General features: G+C 40.8%; 1 protein-coding gene across 5 annotated transcripts in view; it reads left to right on the forward strand.

Moving 5' to 3' along the window:
* Positions 1-18,450, forward strand: part of NF2 (NF2, moesin-ezrin-radixin like (MERLIN) tumor suppressor) — a 78,878-nt gene that overhangs the window by 34,357 nt on the left and 26,071 nt on the right. For all 5 annotated transcript variants that reach the window (XM_072803162.1, XM_072803161.1, XM_072803165.1 and 2 more), the window contains 5 exons: positions 6,119-6,187; positions 7,063-7,145; positions 9,233-9,308; positions 13,480-13,614; positions 16,641-16,715. In XM_072803162.1, the coding sequence (XP_072659263.1) occupies positions 6,119-6,187; positions 7,063-7,145; positions 9,233-9,308; positions 13,480-13,614; positions 16,641-16,715 (438 nt within the window). The remainder of the gene's footprint in view (positions 1-6,118; positions 6,188-7,062; positions 7,146-9,232; positions 9,309-13,479; positions 13,615-16,640; positions 16,716-18,450) is intronic.

The following is an 18,450-nucleotide window of genomic DNA, read 5'->3' on the forward strand; positions in this document are numbered from 1 at the left end:
GTTTGGCGCCTGCCTTTGGCCCAGGGCGCGATCCTGGAGACCCGGGATCGGCTCCCACATCGGGCTCCCGGTGTGTGGAGCCTGCTTCTCCCTCTGCCTGTGTCTCTGCCTCTCTCTCTCTCTCTGTGACTATCATACATAAATAAAAAAAAAAAAAAAAAAAATGACTTTGGGAGAGAATGGTATGTAATTTACCAGTCTTGCAATGCTTACCTATAGACAGACTCTTAGTGTTCAGAGAAACGAATGGTGGGAGAAGAGGCTTAGTGTTTCTTGGTACTCTTTGATGCCAGGCACTTAAAAAGTCGGGGATGCATAAAGTATAGGTGAAGAGTGGCAAGTATTAAGCCTGGAGAAGTCTATATGGGTCCCGATCATAAAGGGTCTTAACTTTATTGTGTGGGTGGTGCAGAGCCAGTTATTATAGTTTAGAGATGTTGTGCCCAAGATTATGTATCCGAGAAACCACCAAGGAGCCGACACTGATGCAAACACACAAGGGTTTATTTACAAGCTCGAGCTTGGGTCCAAGTATACCCGACACCCAGTGGAGCAGGGACTTGGACTGGTGGCTCTGTGAAGGACAGATTGGAGTGAGGCAGATTTGGAAGCAGGGAGACCTGTTAGAAGGCTGTGTGGTGGTTATCCTGGTGAGAGGCTTTAAGGATCATACCTCTGGCAGTAGTCAGTTGGATGGGAGGAGACCAGCTTGAGAATATCCAGGAGGTAAAAGTTAAATATAAATGGTACTATACTTTGCACATTCCCTCAGCCCTTTTTTGGCTTATATTTTTAGATATTGATATTTTTTCCTACTCAACATCAATTTTGAGATGTATCATGTTGTATGTGTAGATGTAGATGATCGTAATTGCTATATGGTGGCCATTGATGAGTAAGCCTAATTTACTGATCCATCCCCCTTTGAAGGGAGAGGTAAGTTTAGTTGCTCCCTTCTTCCTCATATTATAAACAATGCTTACTGAAAATCCTTTTATATGAGTCCTTGTGTACAGGTGCAAAAGCTTTCTCCGCTTAAGGTAGATTTCTACAAGCAGAATTGTGGATATATTCCAGAATATAAAGGATTCTTGAGTATATGAGAAAAAGTATATGAGTATAAAGGCATGCATAACAGGCACTTTATAGAAGAGAACATGAGAAAAAAAAAAAAGAAGAGAACATGAGAATGGTCAGTAAATACAAAAAGATGTTCAATGTCACTGGTAGTCAAGAAAAAGAAAAATTAAAGCAATACTAACATACATTTCAAACTCATGAGATTGACAAGGATTAGTAAATAAGAGACAAACGTTGTTTGAGCCCATGTGCTGATGGAAAGGGACTGTGAACTGGCCTGATCCCTATAAAATGATGGATGCAGTAGGAGCCCATCTGGTGAGAGGACACCCCGTCCCCGTGTCCCCAGAATTCCACTTGTTGGTGGCTACTCCAGAGGAACTCCCATACAGTGTGCCTTTTTTACTTAAAACTATTAGAATAGATGATCCACTTCATTTTTATTTATTTATTTTTAAATTTTTATTTTTAAATTTTTAAAAAAGATTTTATTTATTTATGAGAGACACAGAAAGAGAGGCAGAGACATAGGCAGAGGGAGAGGTAGGCTCCCTGTGAGGAGCCTCATGTGGGACTCCATCCCAGGATCCTAGGATCACAATCTGAGCCAAAGGCAGATGTTCAACCACTGAGCCACCCAGGAGTCCCTGTCCACCTCGTTTTTAAACTACCGAACAGTATTTCCTGAAAAAGAGGGACTGTGGATTATTTAAATGTCTCATTATTGGTAGATATGTAGGTTTGTTTTTCTTCTATTGTTTAAACAAATGCAGTGCACATCTTTGAATATGCGTCTTTGGGCACATAGGAACAATCTTTCTCTAGAATAAATACCAAGAAATGGCATAACTGGGCTGAAGGATAAGAACTTTTAAAATTTAAATAATGCTGAGTGAAAGAAACCAGACATAAAAGGCTGCCTATTGTGTGATTCCACTTATATGAAATGTCCAGAACAGGCAAATCCGTAGAGACAGAAAGTAGATTTAGTGGTTGCCAGGGGCTGGAAGGAGGAGGCAATCAGGACTTCACTGCTCCACTGCTAAATGGGTATGGGATTTCTTTTTGGGGTGATGGAAATATTCTGGAATTAGATAGTGGCAGTAGTTGTACAACATTCTGAATATCCTAAAGACTGCTGAATTGTATGTTTACAATGGTGAATTTTGTGTATTTATTGGAATAAAAAACATTAAATATGTATGGCCAAATTGTCCTCCAAAAGTTTTGTCCTAATTTAACTTTTTTTTTTTTTTTTTAAAGATTTTACTTATTTATTCATGAGAGACACGGAGAGAAAGAGAAGCAGAATCATAGGCAGAGGGAGAAGCAGGCTCCCTGTAGGGAGCCTGATGCGGGACTGGATCCCAGGACCCCAGGATCATGACCTGAGCCAAAGGCAGATGCTCAACCACTGAGCCACTCACACATCCTGTTCTAATTTAACTTTTAAGAACAGCATGTGAGAATACCTGTTTTTCTACATCCTCAGCAACAGTGGATGTTAATAGTCTTTCAAAATTTTTGCTAATCTGACAGAAAAGGAATTTTTTTCCTGAAGTTTTCGTTTCCTGATTACCATAGGGGCTGAGAATATTTTCACAGATTTCCTTGTGATTTGTATTTCTTTCCTCTGTGAATCAAGTGTTTAGAGCTTACCCATTTTTCTACTGTATTGTCTTTTTCTAAATGATTTATAGGAGCTCCATATATTATGGGTGTTAACCTTTTATCTCTTTTTACATGTATCAGATTTGTCAATCTTTTTCTTTTTATGTTTTGAGTGATTTTAGAATGGTTTCACCAACCGTTGTACACATATCCTATATTTTGTTCTGGTATTTTTATGGATTTTCATTTATAGGTTTGAGTCTTTAATCCACCTGGAATTTAGTGGACTGGTATGTGGTAAGAATCTATTTGTTCTATGTATGTATTGATCAAATCTTTGTTTTGTGAAATCCTGTTCAAAGCATTTGGTCTAATTTTCCGTGTATATAGAGGTTGGATAGCATTTCACATCCAGAAAAAGTTTCTATTTAACCTAAGAATTGACTTCAAGAGTCCTTTAAATGGTGAGCTCCTTTCTTTCTTGAGTTTAAATTCAATTGGTTTATATTAGAGTGGATCCAGGTTTTGTGGGGCCTAAAGTTGATAGAACTTAGGGGCTTCTTTTTTTGGGGGGGGGCTTCTTTTTTAAATGCAAGAATACCAAATTGTGAATATAAAATTAGATTCAAGCCTACCCAGGTGCGGGGACCTAAAAACCCAAACTTCATTAGCTTTAAAGTAAATTCACTCCAGGCTGTTTTTAGAATGCATGTGTACAGAGAGGGTGAGGGACAGCCATCTCCATCTACGGAGTGGCACGACTTTCTTTTATCTTAACCAACTGCCACCACTTAAAGATTTTCTCCTCCTTTTGTTTTTTAAGGAGACATTTGAGAGCAGACACACACATCAAGGTGGCTTTAATGTTGTAAGTGGAGTTAGTCCAGTGATGAAGTTCCTTAAGCTGCCTCTGCATTGCTCAGATGTGTAACATTTGATCACTGAAGTAGCTGGGAGCTCAGTATGATAATGTGGGTCATTAATCTCATGAGCCTTTGGAACCTGGATTTACAACTTTAACTTTGCATATCTGCTTACTTCTGCATTTAGAGTTTGGTCAGCACCATTAAGAGGTTTGCAAATGCAACTAACAGCTTGCTTTCGCATCCTACTCCTTCAGAAATCAGAGAGGCAAACAGTGACCAATGTCATAAATAATGCAGAGGATAATACTGACATTTGCAATAAGCCAAGCACTATGTAAAAATGCTTCTCTAGATCATCTTCATCCTCATCACCCCCTTACCAGGTAGGCACTATTATGACCCTGGCTTTTCAGATAAGAAAGCTGAAGTTGAGAGGGAGGATGTCCCAGGCCTCAGAGGGATACTCCAGACCAGCCCCCCTTCAAAATCCTCTAAGACCAACACTCATGTGACAAATTAGGAAAGAGACTCAGAGGTAATGCAATCAGAGTTTTTGGCCTTTTTTTGGTAAGATTTTTATTTGTTTGACAGAGCACAAACAGGGGGAGCAACAGGCAGAGGGAGAGGGAGAAGCAGGCTCCCTGCTGAGCGAGGAGCCCAATGTGGGGCTCAATTCCAGGACCCCGGGATTATGACTTGAGCCGAAGGCAGATGCTTAACTGCTTAACTGACTGACCATCCAGGCACCACTGAGTTTTTGTCTTTTGATATCAGGTTGTATTGAGTGCTATGTGTCAAATATAGTTTTACAATTTTTATGGGTATTATTTCATTTAATCCTCCCAAAGTCCTGTAAGACAAATAGTGTCATTATCCCCCATTTAACAGATGAGAAAACTGAGACACAAAAATTTCTAAGATTACAGCTACTAAGTGGAAGAGCTGGGATTGAGCCTTTAGCAGCCTGCTTCCAGAGCTAGGCCGCTGCCTATACTCTGCAGCTCCCTCCCAAGACAATGCCCTTAAAACTCAGTCCAGTTACTGGCTCATCACATCCTCAGGCCTTTGGGACATCAAGAGATACCAGGTTCCTTCAGGTTTTTTTAAATGAAGACATGCCTAGACAGAGGTACAGAAACTGTGGCATATTTTAAATATTTAAATTTGACAAGTTAATTACTTTAACATTCATAAAATAGCGTGGTACAATTCTGCTATTTGAAAGATAATGATGAGATTCATAGAAAACATTAATTAATTCATAGTACTTTTTTAACAGGGTGGCATGGGAATAAGGCACAATTTAAAGTTGCTAATGAACATTGTTCAATCCCAAGAGACAGGCTTTGATTTTTATATTTAATATGTTCATAGTTGCTTCTAAGAAATACCTTTATTTTGGGGGGCGCCTAGGTGGCTAAGTCACTTAAGCTTCTGACTCTTGATTTTGGCTCAGATCATGATCTCGTAGTCAAGAGACTGAGCCCTGTGTTGGGCTCATTACTGAGTGGGGAGTTTGTGTAAGATTCTCTCCTCTCCCTCTGCCCTTCCTCACTGCCCACTTGCTCATGTGCGCTCTCTCTCTCTGAAAAAAAAAAGAAAGAAAGAAAGAAAAATGCCTTCATTTTTTTATTCCTGGTCAGACTTAAGTTTTCTCGGAAAGAGAGATTTTTTCTTTTTTCTTCTTTTAAAGATTTTATTTATTTATTTGACAGAGAGAGAGTGTGCACACAAACAGGGGAAGTAGCAGAGGGAGAGAGAGAAGCAGGCTCCCCCCTGAGCAAGGAGCCTGATATGGGGCTCAATCCCAAGACCTGGGGATCATGCCCTGAGACAAAGGCGGCAGGCACTTAACCGACTGAGCCACTCAGGCGTCCCAGGGATATTTTTTCTTAAATCAGAATATGAATTTCCAAGTTATTGTCCCTGAATGGGTACATTAAAATACAGGGCCTATTTCTGGCCCCACTAGTCACTTGCTCTGTAGCTTCAGGGAAATTAGTTAACCTTTTTCTCGTTTCTTTGTGCAATGGGAATGACAGCATTGGTATCAGATTTCTCCAAAGCACTTTTCAGAGCCTGAATGAAAGGTATTAAAACTACTGCCTGCGTTATTCCCAGCTCCCAACCTAGCAATTGGCTCCAATTACCATCCACTTAGAAGGATTTGTAGGTAAGACTCTTATCACACGTTGCTAATTACAACTTTCACAGTTGTGTTTTGTTATTTCCTTTCAAAAGCTAATGTTTTGGTAGTGGCTGCTTTCTTTGTGGGTTAGAAAACACAGCTACATTTCCATACAAATGTCACATTCTTATTAGCACATCACCCATCCATCCCTCACGGATTATACAACTCTGTTCATAGATATAATCAGCTTTGTATTTTCATTCAAGGATAACAAACTAGCAAGGTTGAAATCTTGACTTGTCATTGGAACTGAATTGGAACTGAATTGCTCCCCGAGCTGGGAGGGGATAAGATAGAGTCGAGCTCTGTTCAGAAATGGCATTTGTCTCTAGAATCTCAATCACTTGCCCTCCCTTTCTTCTCCTTCCAGTATGGTGACTACGACCCCTCTGTTCACAAACGTGGATTTTTGGCCCAAGAGGAATTGCTTCCAAAAAGGGTAAGAAATCAGTCCCGTTTGGGGAGACGCAGTGGAGATGTGGTCTATGAAAAGGTAACTGGGGGACTTGAAGGAATATTGGAAGTACCTGGCAAAAACATTTAAATAAATATTTTGTAATCAATCGTGAATAAGAAATGTAGAATTTCTGTTAAGAATATTAAAAAGCACTGGTTCATGAAGTTTGTTTACCATTGCCAGAGCTAGCATGGCTTTGAATGTTTGTTTCCTTCAAAGTGGGTGAGCACCGGTGATTCCCAGGAAAGACTGTTGGAGCAGCATGTGTTCAGCTCAGGGAGCTGAGCTGTTTGCAGTGGGGCAGGGAGAACAGAGATGAATTGGGGTGGACATTGTTTTTAATCCTTGGTGGTGTTTTTATTGTCCATTAGCCACAGAAGCAGGCCTTCCCTCCCTTTTGCTGCTCCCCATTTTATAGCTCCACTCATCTGTCATGTGTAATAAAGGCCTGCTTCTCACCTTTCCCTGACTTTCCCTGCTCCTTTGATGGCTTTTGTGCAGAAGGAGGGAGCAGCACATACAGTTTGGCCCAGCCAGCAGACCCAAGATTAGTGAGCACTTCTGACAGAGCTTGTCCGAGCTTCTCCCTCTGGGATGCACAGCCCGAGAAAGAGGGGCTGCAGCTGGACAAGGGGTGCACTTAGGCCTGAGTAACGGTGCACCCTTCTAAGTTGTGACTCAGATTGAATGGCGCTTGTTTACACACCCACCTCTGCAATGTTACTGGCTCCCTATATGTGGCTTTTTTAAAAATAGCTTTGCTGTTCTGTAAAAATGATGCATAATTATAAAAATGGCAAACAATACCCAAATTTTCTTTGTGTGTGGGTTTTTTGTTTCACTCTATTTTTTGGTAGGTAATAAATCTGTATCAAATGACTCCAGAAATGTGGGAGGAGAGAATTACAGCCTGGTACGCAGAGCACCGAGGCCGAGCCAGGTGAGGCTGCTTCATTATGGGTTTACATTTCCATATGGGTTTTTTGTTGTTCTTGTTGTTTTGTTTTGTTTTTGGAATACAAAATTAGGACATGCTTGTTGAACAAAATGCAGTACCAAGGTATATAGAAGGAAAAGGGAGAGCTGGGAGTAGCTGGCCTTCAGTTTTGTGTCCTTCTTCTAATGCATGCACAGTCTGTCCAGATGTACAGACCCATTACATTCATTGGTGATTCAGTTTCATGTTAAGGATTAGAGTGTATGGATATCCCATAGCTTTTTTGTCCATTCTTCTACTGATGACATTTGGAGAAGCTATAGATTTTTGCTTCCTGCAGTGTACAGTCTAATATTGTTATATAATTAAATGAGTAGTTCTGAGGATACATTCTTTGCAAGAGTTGCTGAGTCAAAGGATGTGAGCATTTTGTGTTGACAGGTGCCACTAAATCGCCTTCCAGAAAGATTTATTTATTTACCTACCTACGAACAATGTATGTGCATGTCTTCCCCCCGCATTTCTCTCCCCAATATTCATTTTTATCAATCTAATTTTTGTAATCTAAAAGGTGACTTATTGAATCTTAAGTATTCATTAGCATTTCCCTGATCACTGTAGGAACTGATAATCTTTTCATTAGCCTTTAAAATACCATCCTCTTCGCCAAATCAACTTCCTATAATGTGCTTTTGTTTTAAAAAATTTGTGTACTGGGATCCCTGGGTGGCGCAGCGGTTTGGTGCCTGCCTTTGGCCCAGGGCGCGATCCTGGAGACCCGGGATCGAATCCCACATCGGGCTCCCAGTGCATGGAGCCTGCTTCTCCCTCTGCCTGTGTCTCTGCCTCTCTCTCTCTCTCTCTCTGTGACTATCATAAATAAATTAAAAACATAATAATAATAAAATAAAATAAAAAAATAAAAAATCTGTGTACTGAAAAGTGGACAAGTCATAAATGTACCACTCAATGAATTATCACAAAGTGAAAATACCGTGTAATACCAGGTGACGATAGCACATGACCCCCCTGCCTTAACTCACCATCCTTCCTGCTCAAAGCTAACTACTCTTCTGATCCCTAATTCCATTGAGTAGTGGTGCCTGTTTTAAGTTTTTTATAAATGCAGTGGGACAGCCTTTATTTTTTGTGTCTCACTTCTTTTACTCAGCATCATATTGTGAGATTTGGGTTTGTGGTATGTAACAGCAGTAAAATTTTCATTTTCATTGCTGTGCAGAATTCCACTATATTAATAAAGCATGAGTTATCCATTGTACTACTGATGGACATTGAGGGTGTTGGGCTGTCTTTCGGTTTTTGCTATTAAAATAGCATCATCAAAAAATAAAATAAAATAACATCAAACAATTTTTCAAGAGTTATTATAGCAATTTACATCAGCAGTGTGTGTGATTTCTAGTTGCTCCACATGCTTGCTAACACTGTATGTTCTCTTAGGCTGAATTTTTAAAATTCATTTGAGAACATTTTGAGATTGGAGAAAGACAAGAGGCAAGGTCATAGCGAGATCAAGTTAAAATATTTCAATATTGTACCTATTTGGAAGTTTTCTGCAAGTCATTGCTGCTTTAAGAGCTTACTTTAAATTTGACTCATAGCTTAGAAATAGGTGACCTGGCTTGGATTTTACAGCCCAGATAGCTCTTGGCCTAACCTCCAACAGCACCCAAAGAAATAAAAGTCAGGAAGGTAGCTCTCAGAGAGAATTGTTTGAATACCAAAACCTAGGTGAAGAAAGTTCACAATCAAATAAAGCCACAACTTAATTCTGCATATCCAAATCCATTTGAGAGGTGAAGATAATATACCACGTGCTTTCTTGAATTCCTTGAGCCGAGTATCATTATTTACCAAGGACAAAGCATGAAATTGAAGCCAAGAGACACTGTAATGAATCTGTTCTCTGGCTTTTATGGGGATGGGAAATTCTGCTTGACCTCGGTGTGTTTCATAGACTTAGGGCTGGGAAGAGCTCTGTTGGTATCTGCTCTGGCTGGCACACAGGTTGGCCCGCCCTCTGTTTTCTCACTTAGCTCCAGTGACAGCGTCTTTCATTCTCCTCACAGGGATGAAGCTGAAATGGAATATTTGAAGATAGCTCAGGACCTGGAGATGTACGGTGTGAACTACTTTGCAATCCGGGTGTGTTGAAGCCTCTTTGAGTTCCCTGTGTATAAACAGAGACTGAATCAGATGCAGACTGCTAAAATGGGTTACTTCCTTCTTCCAGGGTGGCAGACTCTTTAATGGTTCAATGGAGAAGAGAAGAGGAAGGGGAGAGGGTCTTATAGTCTCATTTTCTATTTTTGGACTTCAGTTAGATCCTAGGTAATTAATTGTCAGTTGAGCCCCCAAGGGGACTTGGGCCTGGTCCTATGCTCAGCAGAAACCTGTTTGAATGCTCTGAGTGTAAGGTTTGATTATTTCTGGCTCTTTGGGATCTGGCCCACAGAGAGCACCTGTAAATACTTTCTTCCCCCAGGCCACAAGGAAGAGTAAAGCTGCTTTTATAGCTTACTGATTTGTTTGGGTAGGACTCTCGTTCTCACTAGCAGGCTAATTGGTTTTCTATTTAGACCATTAATAGTCCCACTGTCCTCTGGGAACTCACTGCTTCTGCACCAGAGGCTTCTGTTTTCAGTCCTGGCTCTGTGAGCCTCTTGAGCCTCTTTCTCCAGAGGTTCTGCTGCTAGATGCAGCACATGGGAGCTCCTTCCAGAGGAATTCATGCAGTTGGCTCAGGTACTCTATTGCTGGTTCCAAATTGCAGATAAGTAGATGTTAAACAATCACCCACAGCAGTCTGCCTGCCTGCCTGCCTGCCTTCCTTCCTTACTTCCTTTTGAGAGAGGGGGGTGGTGGGAGGGGCAGAAGGAGAGGGAGAGAGAATCTTAGGCAGACTCCACACCCAGCACAGGGACGCTGGGGACTCAATCCCAGGACCCTGAGATCATGACCTGAGCCAAAATCAGAAGTCAGACACTTAACTGACTGAGCCATCCAGCGCTTCAGTGGCTCACCTTTCATACCATAATTATGGTTTGCTTTCCTTTTTTGGGTTCCTATAAATTTTGTATGCAATTTAAGTAAATTATAATACATTTTAAATAATGTAGGATAGCTTTCTACCTGATTTGTTTTTTAAATACAAATTTTTTAATGGATTGCTTTGTATAAAATTATACTGGCAAGTTCTGTTATTTCATATAGTAAACAAGTGCCTAAAAGACTTTCTATATTAACGCAAAAGGTTACTTTCTTAAGTTTTATTAATTTTTATCTGCTGATTGGTTTGTTTAAGGTGAGACTAATTTAACACATTTCTGTGGTTTTGGCCACTTAATTCCTCTTGGCCCATATGCCCACCATCTAGATACTAGAAAAGTAGTGTTTTACAGTCCTTTAAAAAAGTTTCTTACTAGGAAATATTTCTATAGCAGATTAAAATACACAATTGTGTGTGTGTATGTGTTTTGTATTACACAGTAGACACGGCTAATGGATATTTTAGTGTCTTTTGTGTTCAAGTTCCCCTGATTTCACCATCAACTAAGAAAATTATGTGCTTAAAACAATTTAACAGAGACTGCTTGAATCCTGCCTCTCTTTGTTTATTCTCTCGAAGTGTTGGGAGTCATGATAGGAAGCAGAGGGTAGAATCCTTTTTTATTTTTTTTAATTTAAACTAGTCACAAACATAATGAATTATGTCATTTTCCAAACTGTACCGCAGCACTTAAAAGTACAAAGACTCACTTGTGGGACGCCTGGGTGGCTCAGTGGTTTAGCGCCTGCCTTCAGCCCAGGGCATGTTCCTGGAGACCCGGGATTGAGTCCCACGTCGGGCTCCCTGCATGGAGCCTGCTTCTCCCTTTGCCTGTGTCTCTGCCTCTCTCTCTCTCTGTCTCTCATGAATAAATAAAATCTTTAAAAAAACAAAACAAAAAGCAAAGACTCACTTGTGTTAGTGCGGTAATTTTAAGAGCTTTTCAGGCAAACAGAGGAATCTCTCTCAAGGTTTGGTAATAGCACCGGACCTGGGGGCTTTTGAAGGAGTAAAAAGATTTATCTTGGAGCACTCACTTGTCCACCTGACACCTATTGTTAGATTGGTCCTTCTTATCACAGTCTGAGCACCTTCTCGGTTTGCAGACCTATTTTCCTGCCCTTGAGTCTGGTTCAGTTTCCTAGTTGTCAGCAACAGGTCAGATGCTTTAAGTCCTTGTACAGGGAGCTTCCTTCTATTACCACACAAAGGCCACACCACACAGTGCAGGTGTATGGGCCTTCAGCCTGAGGATGTAGCTTCCAGGTGCATAGCTGGGTCAGTGATCTGGGGGTCCAGGACACTTGCTCTGTGTCTACTCTGACTGCCAACCAACATATGTACAATCAGTTAACATTTCAAACAACTTTATTGAGGTATAATTTCTTTTTTAAAAGATTTAGTTATTTGAGGAAGGGTGGGAGGGGGGAAGAGGGAGAGAATCTTTTTTTTTTTTTTTTTTTTTAGAGGGAGAGAATCTTAAGCAGATTCCCCACTGAGCACAGAACTCGACCTGTGGCTTGATCCCAGGATCCTGAGATCATGACCTGAGCCAAAACTAAGATTCAGATACTTAACCGACTGAGCCACCCAGGCACCCTGAGGTATTTATATACAATTCATTCTGGTAAATTTTTTCCAATATTCTATTATAAACAATTTTGAACATATAAGAAAGTTGAAAGAATTTTACAGTGAATATCCATATATACCCACTGTCTAGGTTCTATAATTAACATTTTACTATATTTGCTTTATTACACTTAAGAATACATTTTAACATAAAATAAAACCATTTGGGGGATCCCTGGGTGGCGCAGCGGTTTGGCGCCTGCCTTTGGCCCAGGGCGCGATCCTGGAGACCCGGGATCGAATCCCACATCAGACTCCCTGCATGGAGCCTGCTTCTCCCTCTGCCTATGTCTCTGCCTCTCTCTCTCTCTCTCTCTCTCTCTCTCTCTCTGTGACTATCATAAATACATAAAAATTAAAAAAAAATAAAATAAAACCATTTGGGGACACCTGGGTGGCTCAGAGGTTGGGCATCTGCCTTTAGCTCTGGATATGATCCTGGGCCCCGGGATCGAGTCCCACATCAGGCTCCTTGCAGGGAGCCTGCTTCTCCCTCTGCCCGTGTCTCTGCCTCATTCTCTCTGTGTCTCTCATGAGTAAATAAATAGGATTCTGTTTTTTTTAAAAAAAAGAAAACCCTTTGATCCCAGCACTTAGAGTTTTCTTTCTAGTGGGCCACCTGGGTGGTTCAGTTAAGTGTCAGACTCTTGATCTCAGCTCAGGTCTTAATCTCAGGGTCATGAGTTCAAGCCCTGCGTTGGGCTCTACTCTGGGCATATTGTCTACTTAAAAAAAAAAAAAAAAAAAAAGAATTTTCCTTCTGGTAGTACAGCTACGTTTTCTTTTAATGTAAGAGATGTTTAATCCTACGGGTTTTTTTTTTTGTTTTTTTAATCCTACAGATTTTTATTCTACATCTATGATAACCTGATTATAATAGTTCCCCCTCATCCACAGAGGTACCTTTCCAAGACCCCCCCATGAATGCCTGCTACCGTGGATAATACCAGACCCTATGTATACTATAATATGTTTTTTTTAAAATATGTATACTTGTGTTAAGTTTAATATATAAATTAGGCACAATGTAAGAGAGTAATAACAATAATAACAAAAAAAGAACGGTTATAACAGTATAGTATAATAAAAGCTATGTGAACATGTTCTTTCTCTCTCAAAACATCTTATTGTACTGTACTCACTCTTTTTATGATGATGTGAGATGATAAAATGTCTACATGAAGAGACGAAGTAAAGTGAATCACATAGGTGTTGTGATGTAGCATTAGGCTACTACTGACCTAATGGTAGTTCAGAAGGAGGATCATCTGCTTCCAGACCTTGGTAACTGAAACTGTAGAAAGCAAAACCACAGATGAAGGGGGGCAGGGGATGACTACAGTATTTAATTGAAGGTAACAATGCTTAGATTGCTGCTATATTAGCCATCGAGCCAGTAACAGAAGGCCCCAGTGACCCGTCTCTGGGACATGAGCCCTGAGAACTGTATTTTGCCTCTGCCTGCCCCAATTTAGGAAGCTGGGGGCCCCCTGGGTTACACAATAGCTGTGACTTCTGTTGAGGCCTGTTGGAACTCGTCAGATATAACAGTGTATGCCAGTTTCTTTAGGAAGTTGAATAAAATTTCAAACTTCCACCGGTGCTGATAGTGACTGATCTTTGTTCAATCTACAGAATAAAAAGGGCACCGAGTTGCTGCTTGGAGTGGATGCTCTGGGGCTTCACATCTATGACCCTGAGAACAGGCTGACCCCCAAGATCTCCTTCCCATGGAATGAAATCCGTAATATCTCATACAGCGACAAGGAGGTAGGACATGCTTCGCATGCAGATGGGCCAGTCACGCAGCTTATGGACTTTCCCCCCTCTCCTCCTTGCTATAGTGGTCCCGAGCCAGACTTCTCCTTGTTACCAGTAAAATCCTTTAATCCTCAGGCTTTGGGTTTTTGGTTTTTGTTTTCTGTTAACAGAATACTATTGGCATCCTATTTTCAAATGGCATCCCTAAACCCCCCTGCTGACTAACAAGAGGCTGGGGAGCTCAACTTGTCAAGACTTACCTCCAAAGAATAGTAAACAATCCAGAAAGTAACCTCTTCTTATTATACTAGGCTTTCTATTTCTAGAGAGAAATTCTCTTTGTATTTTTAAGTATAGTAGGCATTAAGCCCTCTCTCTCTGTGTCCAGTGCTTGAAGATACATGTGGTGGGGATATCTATTTAGCTCCCCATATGTGTGTGTGTGTGTGTGTGTGTGTGTGTCTGTCTGTCTGTCTCAGTGATAATTAAGTAAGAATATCAGAACTAACTGCTTGTGAGAATTTGAGAATAATTAAATTTGGATAACTTAGCTGAACACTTTAAGTTAGAAGTCAGATATTTCTATATAGGATGGTGACCTTTCCCAAACACTGTAATCTTATGTTTGTTTGTTCACTAGTTCGTTCTTTGTTAGTTTCAAAGGAATTATCAAGGATCTGCTTTGTGTTAGGTTTCATAGGAGAAACAAAGATCTAGAAAATCCAGTCTCAGCCCTCAGGGAAGTTATAGTCAAGCGAGGGCCTGGCTGCTGTAAGACAGACCTGAGGATGATCCAGTGCTTTTTCACTTTTCCACTTATGAGCACTCTCGCCTCAATTCTGATTCCCTCCTCCTGAGAACATACAAGAGTAGGGGTCAGGTTTGAGGTATCTGTGTCACATAAGGAAGCAGAGATGCAGAGGGATCAGGTAAGCTGTGATTGGGAATAGCAGGGGCTGAGCTCTATGTTTCCTGAAGCCATAGCCCTGGCAAGGGTGGGGAGGTGTTTTTCTGGTAGGGGGTGTTGAGGGTGAGTCCTGAGAGCACAGGACATTGGGCAGAAGGCGCTGGCCCAGACAGTGCTCAGTTGCTGGTGCCTGCACAGTTGGGAAGCTGAGTGTGGAGTGAGGAACAGTGATGGCTCATGTTGTTGCCTGCAGAGCCCCCACCCTGAGCAGATTTCCTGTTTTCCCATCCCTAATAGCAACTCAAGAAAAGGAACACCAGGCTTCTGGTTTCCAATAACATGGTTGAGATCTACTCGGCCATGCTCGATGAGACAGATTGAGCTTCTTAATTCAAAACATTCTGGCTTTCAAATTTTCTGTAAGTAGCCCAGAAGAAGAGCACTTAGGTATTTCTTTTTTAAAGACTTAAATTAAAAGCTCCACATGACTTAAAGCAGTAGGTATGCTATGGCATGGTAGTTTTTCATCTCTAATTTCATAAAGTCTGTTTACTGCATATCCACACATTTGTGTGCTAAAGGCTCCCAAAACACTCGTTTTTCACAGAACCCAAGGATTAAAGTCTCCCCTAGTATGGCCTGGTACAATAAACTCTTAATATACCCTCTCCAGGGGCAGGGTGCCATCACATTCCATCATGTCAATAACTCATGCAGTAAGAGGACCTCAAGCTGACTTGACATAATAGGAAGTAGTCTTAGTAGTTATGCATGACAGCCGTGCTGTCAAAACAGAAATGTTGGTTTATTTTAAGTGATCCATTGATTCTCTGTGCGCATCCCAGCACAGCGCAGAGCCTGTGGTTTCCCCACTACTTGTGGTTTCCCACTGACAGTTCCTGGGTTTGACTTCAAAGCCAAAAATAAGCTCACAAAATTCTCAAATAGCAGCCTCCACAAGAACAATAGTGCTTCTAAGTTAGTTTGACCAAAAGCTAACCCAACGATCATTTTCCTCAGTGTGCTAACCGCTCCTTAGACAAAATAACATGAGGAAGAAATACCCTAGAGTTTATCTTCCCAAACGCATTTGTCTGCTTAGCAAGACTTACTGGGGAATAGATACCCATTTTTTAAGTGCATCTGAAATTGCAGATCTGTCTGGTCTGATCAGGAACAGTTGTGAACAGTGATACCATTTGTTCTTTATATGCTTCCCTGCCTAGTGGTCTGGCCTGGCATCTCCTTTCTTGCTACCAAGCCCGTCCTTATCACTCAGCTTTCTCTCCCCTTTGATTTCAGGAACTGTTACCCTCTTCTTCCATGGTCTGTTCTTCACACTTTATTCCTTTTATGAACAGCTTTCAGCTGATAATCCCCACATTCAGAAACCCATAGTGATGATCTGTATGGTGCCACATCAAACCCCACTTCCTCTGACTGTCCACCTGCAGCCCACCCCTGCTTTCCTCCCAGTCTGAGCTCATGGTATCATCTTAGTCATCAGAGAGCTAATAATGTCAGACACACACACACACACACACAATGCTCATTTCCTGATCTCTGCCTCATTCTTTTGCATGTCCTGTCTTGAATGGCCTTATGTCCAGCCTTTTAGCTTCCCTGTCATACTCTTTGTCTATGACCTGCTGAAGTTCCCCTCCTACTTAGGGTGGATCTACTCTGAACCCCCATGACATTTGTGATTTGTGCCACCCAATGAGGCACAATAGATGATATAATTTCTCCAGTAACTGACTGTCACTAGTTTAGTTCCAGCTAGGTAGTGAGCTTCCTGAAGGCAGAACTGAGCACATGGCTCTACAGCCGGCTTCCCAGTATTGGTCTTATGGTGTGGCCCGTCGAGGGCTGGCATTTCAGGTTTCCAAGCCTAAGATGGTGCTGACAACATACCTTCCAGCATCCTGAACTTCCACAGCCAGAGACTTGGCGCCCTCAGCTACTTATAATTCACCATAGTTTAGTGCCTGGGCACCAGGAAGCCAGGACAAGGCATAGCCTTTTGCTGGATCTTTGCCAGTGTAGTTGCTGCTTTTGTGGAATTTCCCAGTTGGTGCTAACACTCTAAGCTGTCAGACTGAAACTGTTTTCTGCTTCCTTTTTTCAGTTTACTATTAAACCATTGGATAAGAAAATTGATGTCTTCAAATTCAATTCCTCAAAGCTTCGTGTTAATAAGCTGGTAAGTTGATCCTGGGTTTTGTTGCTGATGACTGTAGTTTTTCTGAAAAACCGAGTGCCTTTTTTTTTTTTTTTTTTAAGATTTTATTTATTTATTCATAAGACACAGAGAGAGACAGAGACAGAGACTTAGGCAGAGGGAGAAGCAGGCTCCACGCAGGGATCCCAATGTGGGACTCAATCCTGGGACTCCAGGATCATGGCCTGGGCCAAAGGCAGATGCTCAACCGCTGAGCCACCCAGGCATCCCCCGACTGCCTTTTTTTGAGAGATTATTGGAGTGACCTCTTACGATAGCTCACTTGCTATACACTTTGCCAACAGACCTTCAAAGACTCTTCCCTTTAGCATAACCTAACAAGTCAAACCTAAACTTTTTGTGATGTGGGGTTTTTAAAAATTATTTTTATGGAGGTACCTTATACATATAAAAGGATAAGTATAATGTGTATATAAGGTATAAAGAGAGGCAAAAATAAACAGCTACATACCCACTACCTAGCATTAAGAAACAGCACATTTCTAATACTGTTAAACCCCTCATGTTAACATCCTATTGGTTGGTTTCCCCCGCCCTCCTCCCAAAGAGTGATCACCATTCTGAGCTGTGTGTCTATTATTCACTTGCTTTTCCTTGGACCTTGACTTCATATATAGCAAAATGAAAACACTACTAAGTTTTGTGAACTTTTGAAGTTTACCAGGTGCTGTCAACTGTCTATGTTCTGTCACTTTTTTAAATATAACATTATTTTCTGGGATGTATCTGTGTTGATGCTTCAAGATATGAGCCCTTTATTTTCACTGCTATTAATCTTCTTGTGTGTGTGTGTGTGCCATTTACCTATTGATGAATAATTAAATGCTTTCTATTTCTCTGCCATTTTAATAAGGCTGTTGTGAGCATTCTTGTACCTGCCTCCTGCTGTACACAGACAATAGTTTCTCTAGAGAATATCTGCTGAGGAGTACAAGTCGCAGGTCTGTAGTGTATGTCCAAATTCAAGATTACACCATGTTGTTTTCCAAAGAAGGTGAATTAATTGACAGACCCAATGCAGTGGGTACAACTCTTTTTGCTTTATATTTTCCTCACTTTATATTATCCGGTTTTAAAATCTTTTGTCACTATTGTGTGTATGAAATGGTATCTCAATGTCATACTAATGTGTATCTTTATATTTATTAATGAAGTTGAGCATCTTTCTGTATATTTTTTGGCCAAGCTTGTCTTTTTTGTCGAATACTTGTTTTATGTCCTTTGGCTATTATTCTCTGGGTTATTATTATTAAACATCTCTGGGTTGTTTGTATTCTTTATTGGTTCTATCATTTCCCAGCTTGTGGCATACTTTTCCTCCTTTTTTAATGTCTTAACAAAGAATGTTTAAGTTTAATATAGACAAATGTGTATATCTTTTCCTTAATCATTTGTACTACTTGTGTCTTATCTGATATCCTATATCATAAAGATATTTTTCTATATTCTCCTCTAAAAATTGAAAGGATTCAATCTTTGCATTTAAGTCTTTAATCCTCCTGGAGTTGATTTTTGAGTATGATATAAGGGAGGGATCTTGCTTCTTTTTTTCCACGTGAATAACTTTTTGTCACAGCCCAACCTATTGCATGAGCTTTCCTATCCTCCCTAATTTGCAGAGCCACATCTTAGGAGAATGAGATGCATCCAGAAGACATGCCCAAGTGTCATCTGTTCCTCTCTTAACTTGTGATAT

This window comes from Canis lupus, chromosome 27, assembly GCF_048164855.1.
Source record: "Canis lupus baileyi chromosome 27, mCanLup2.hap1, whole genome shotgun sequence".
NCBI lineage: Eukaryota > Metazoa > Chordata > Mammalia > Carnivora > Canidae > Canis > Canis lupus.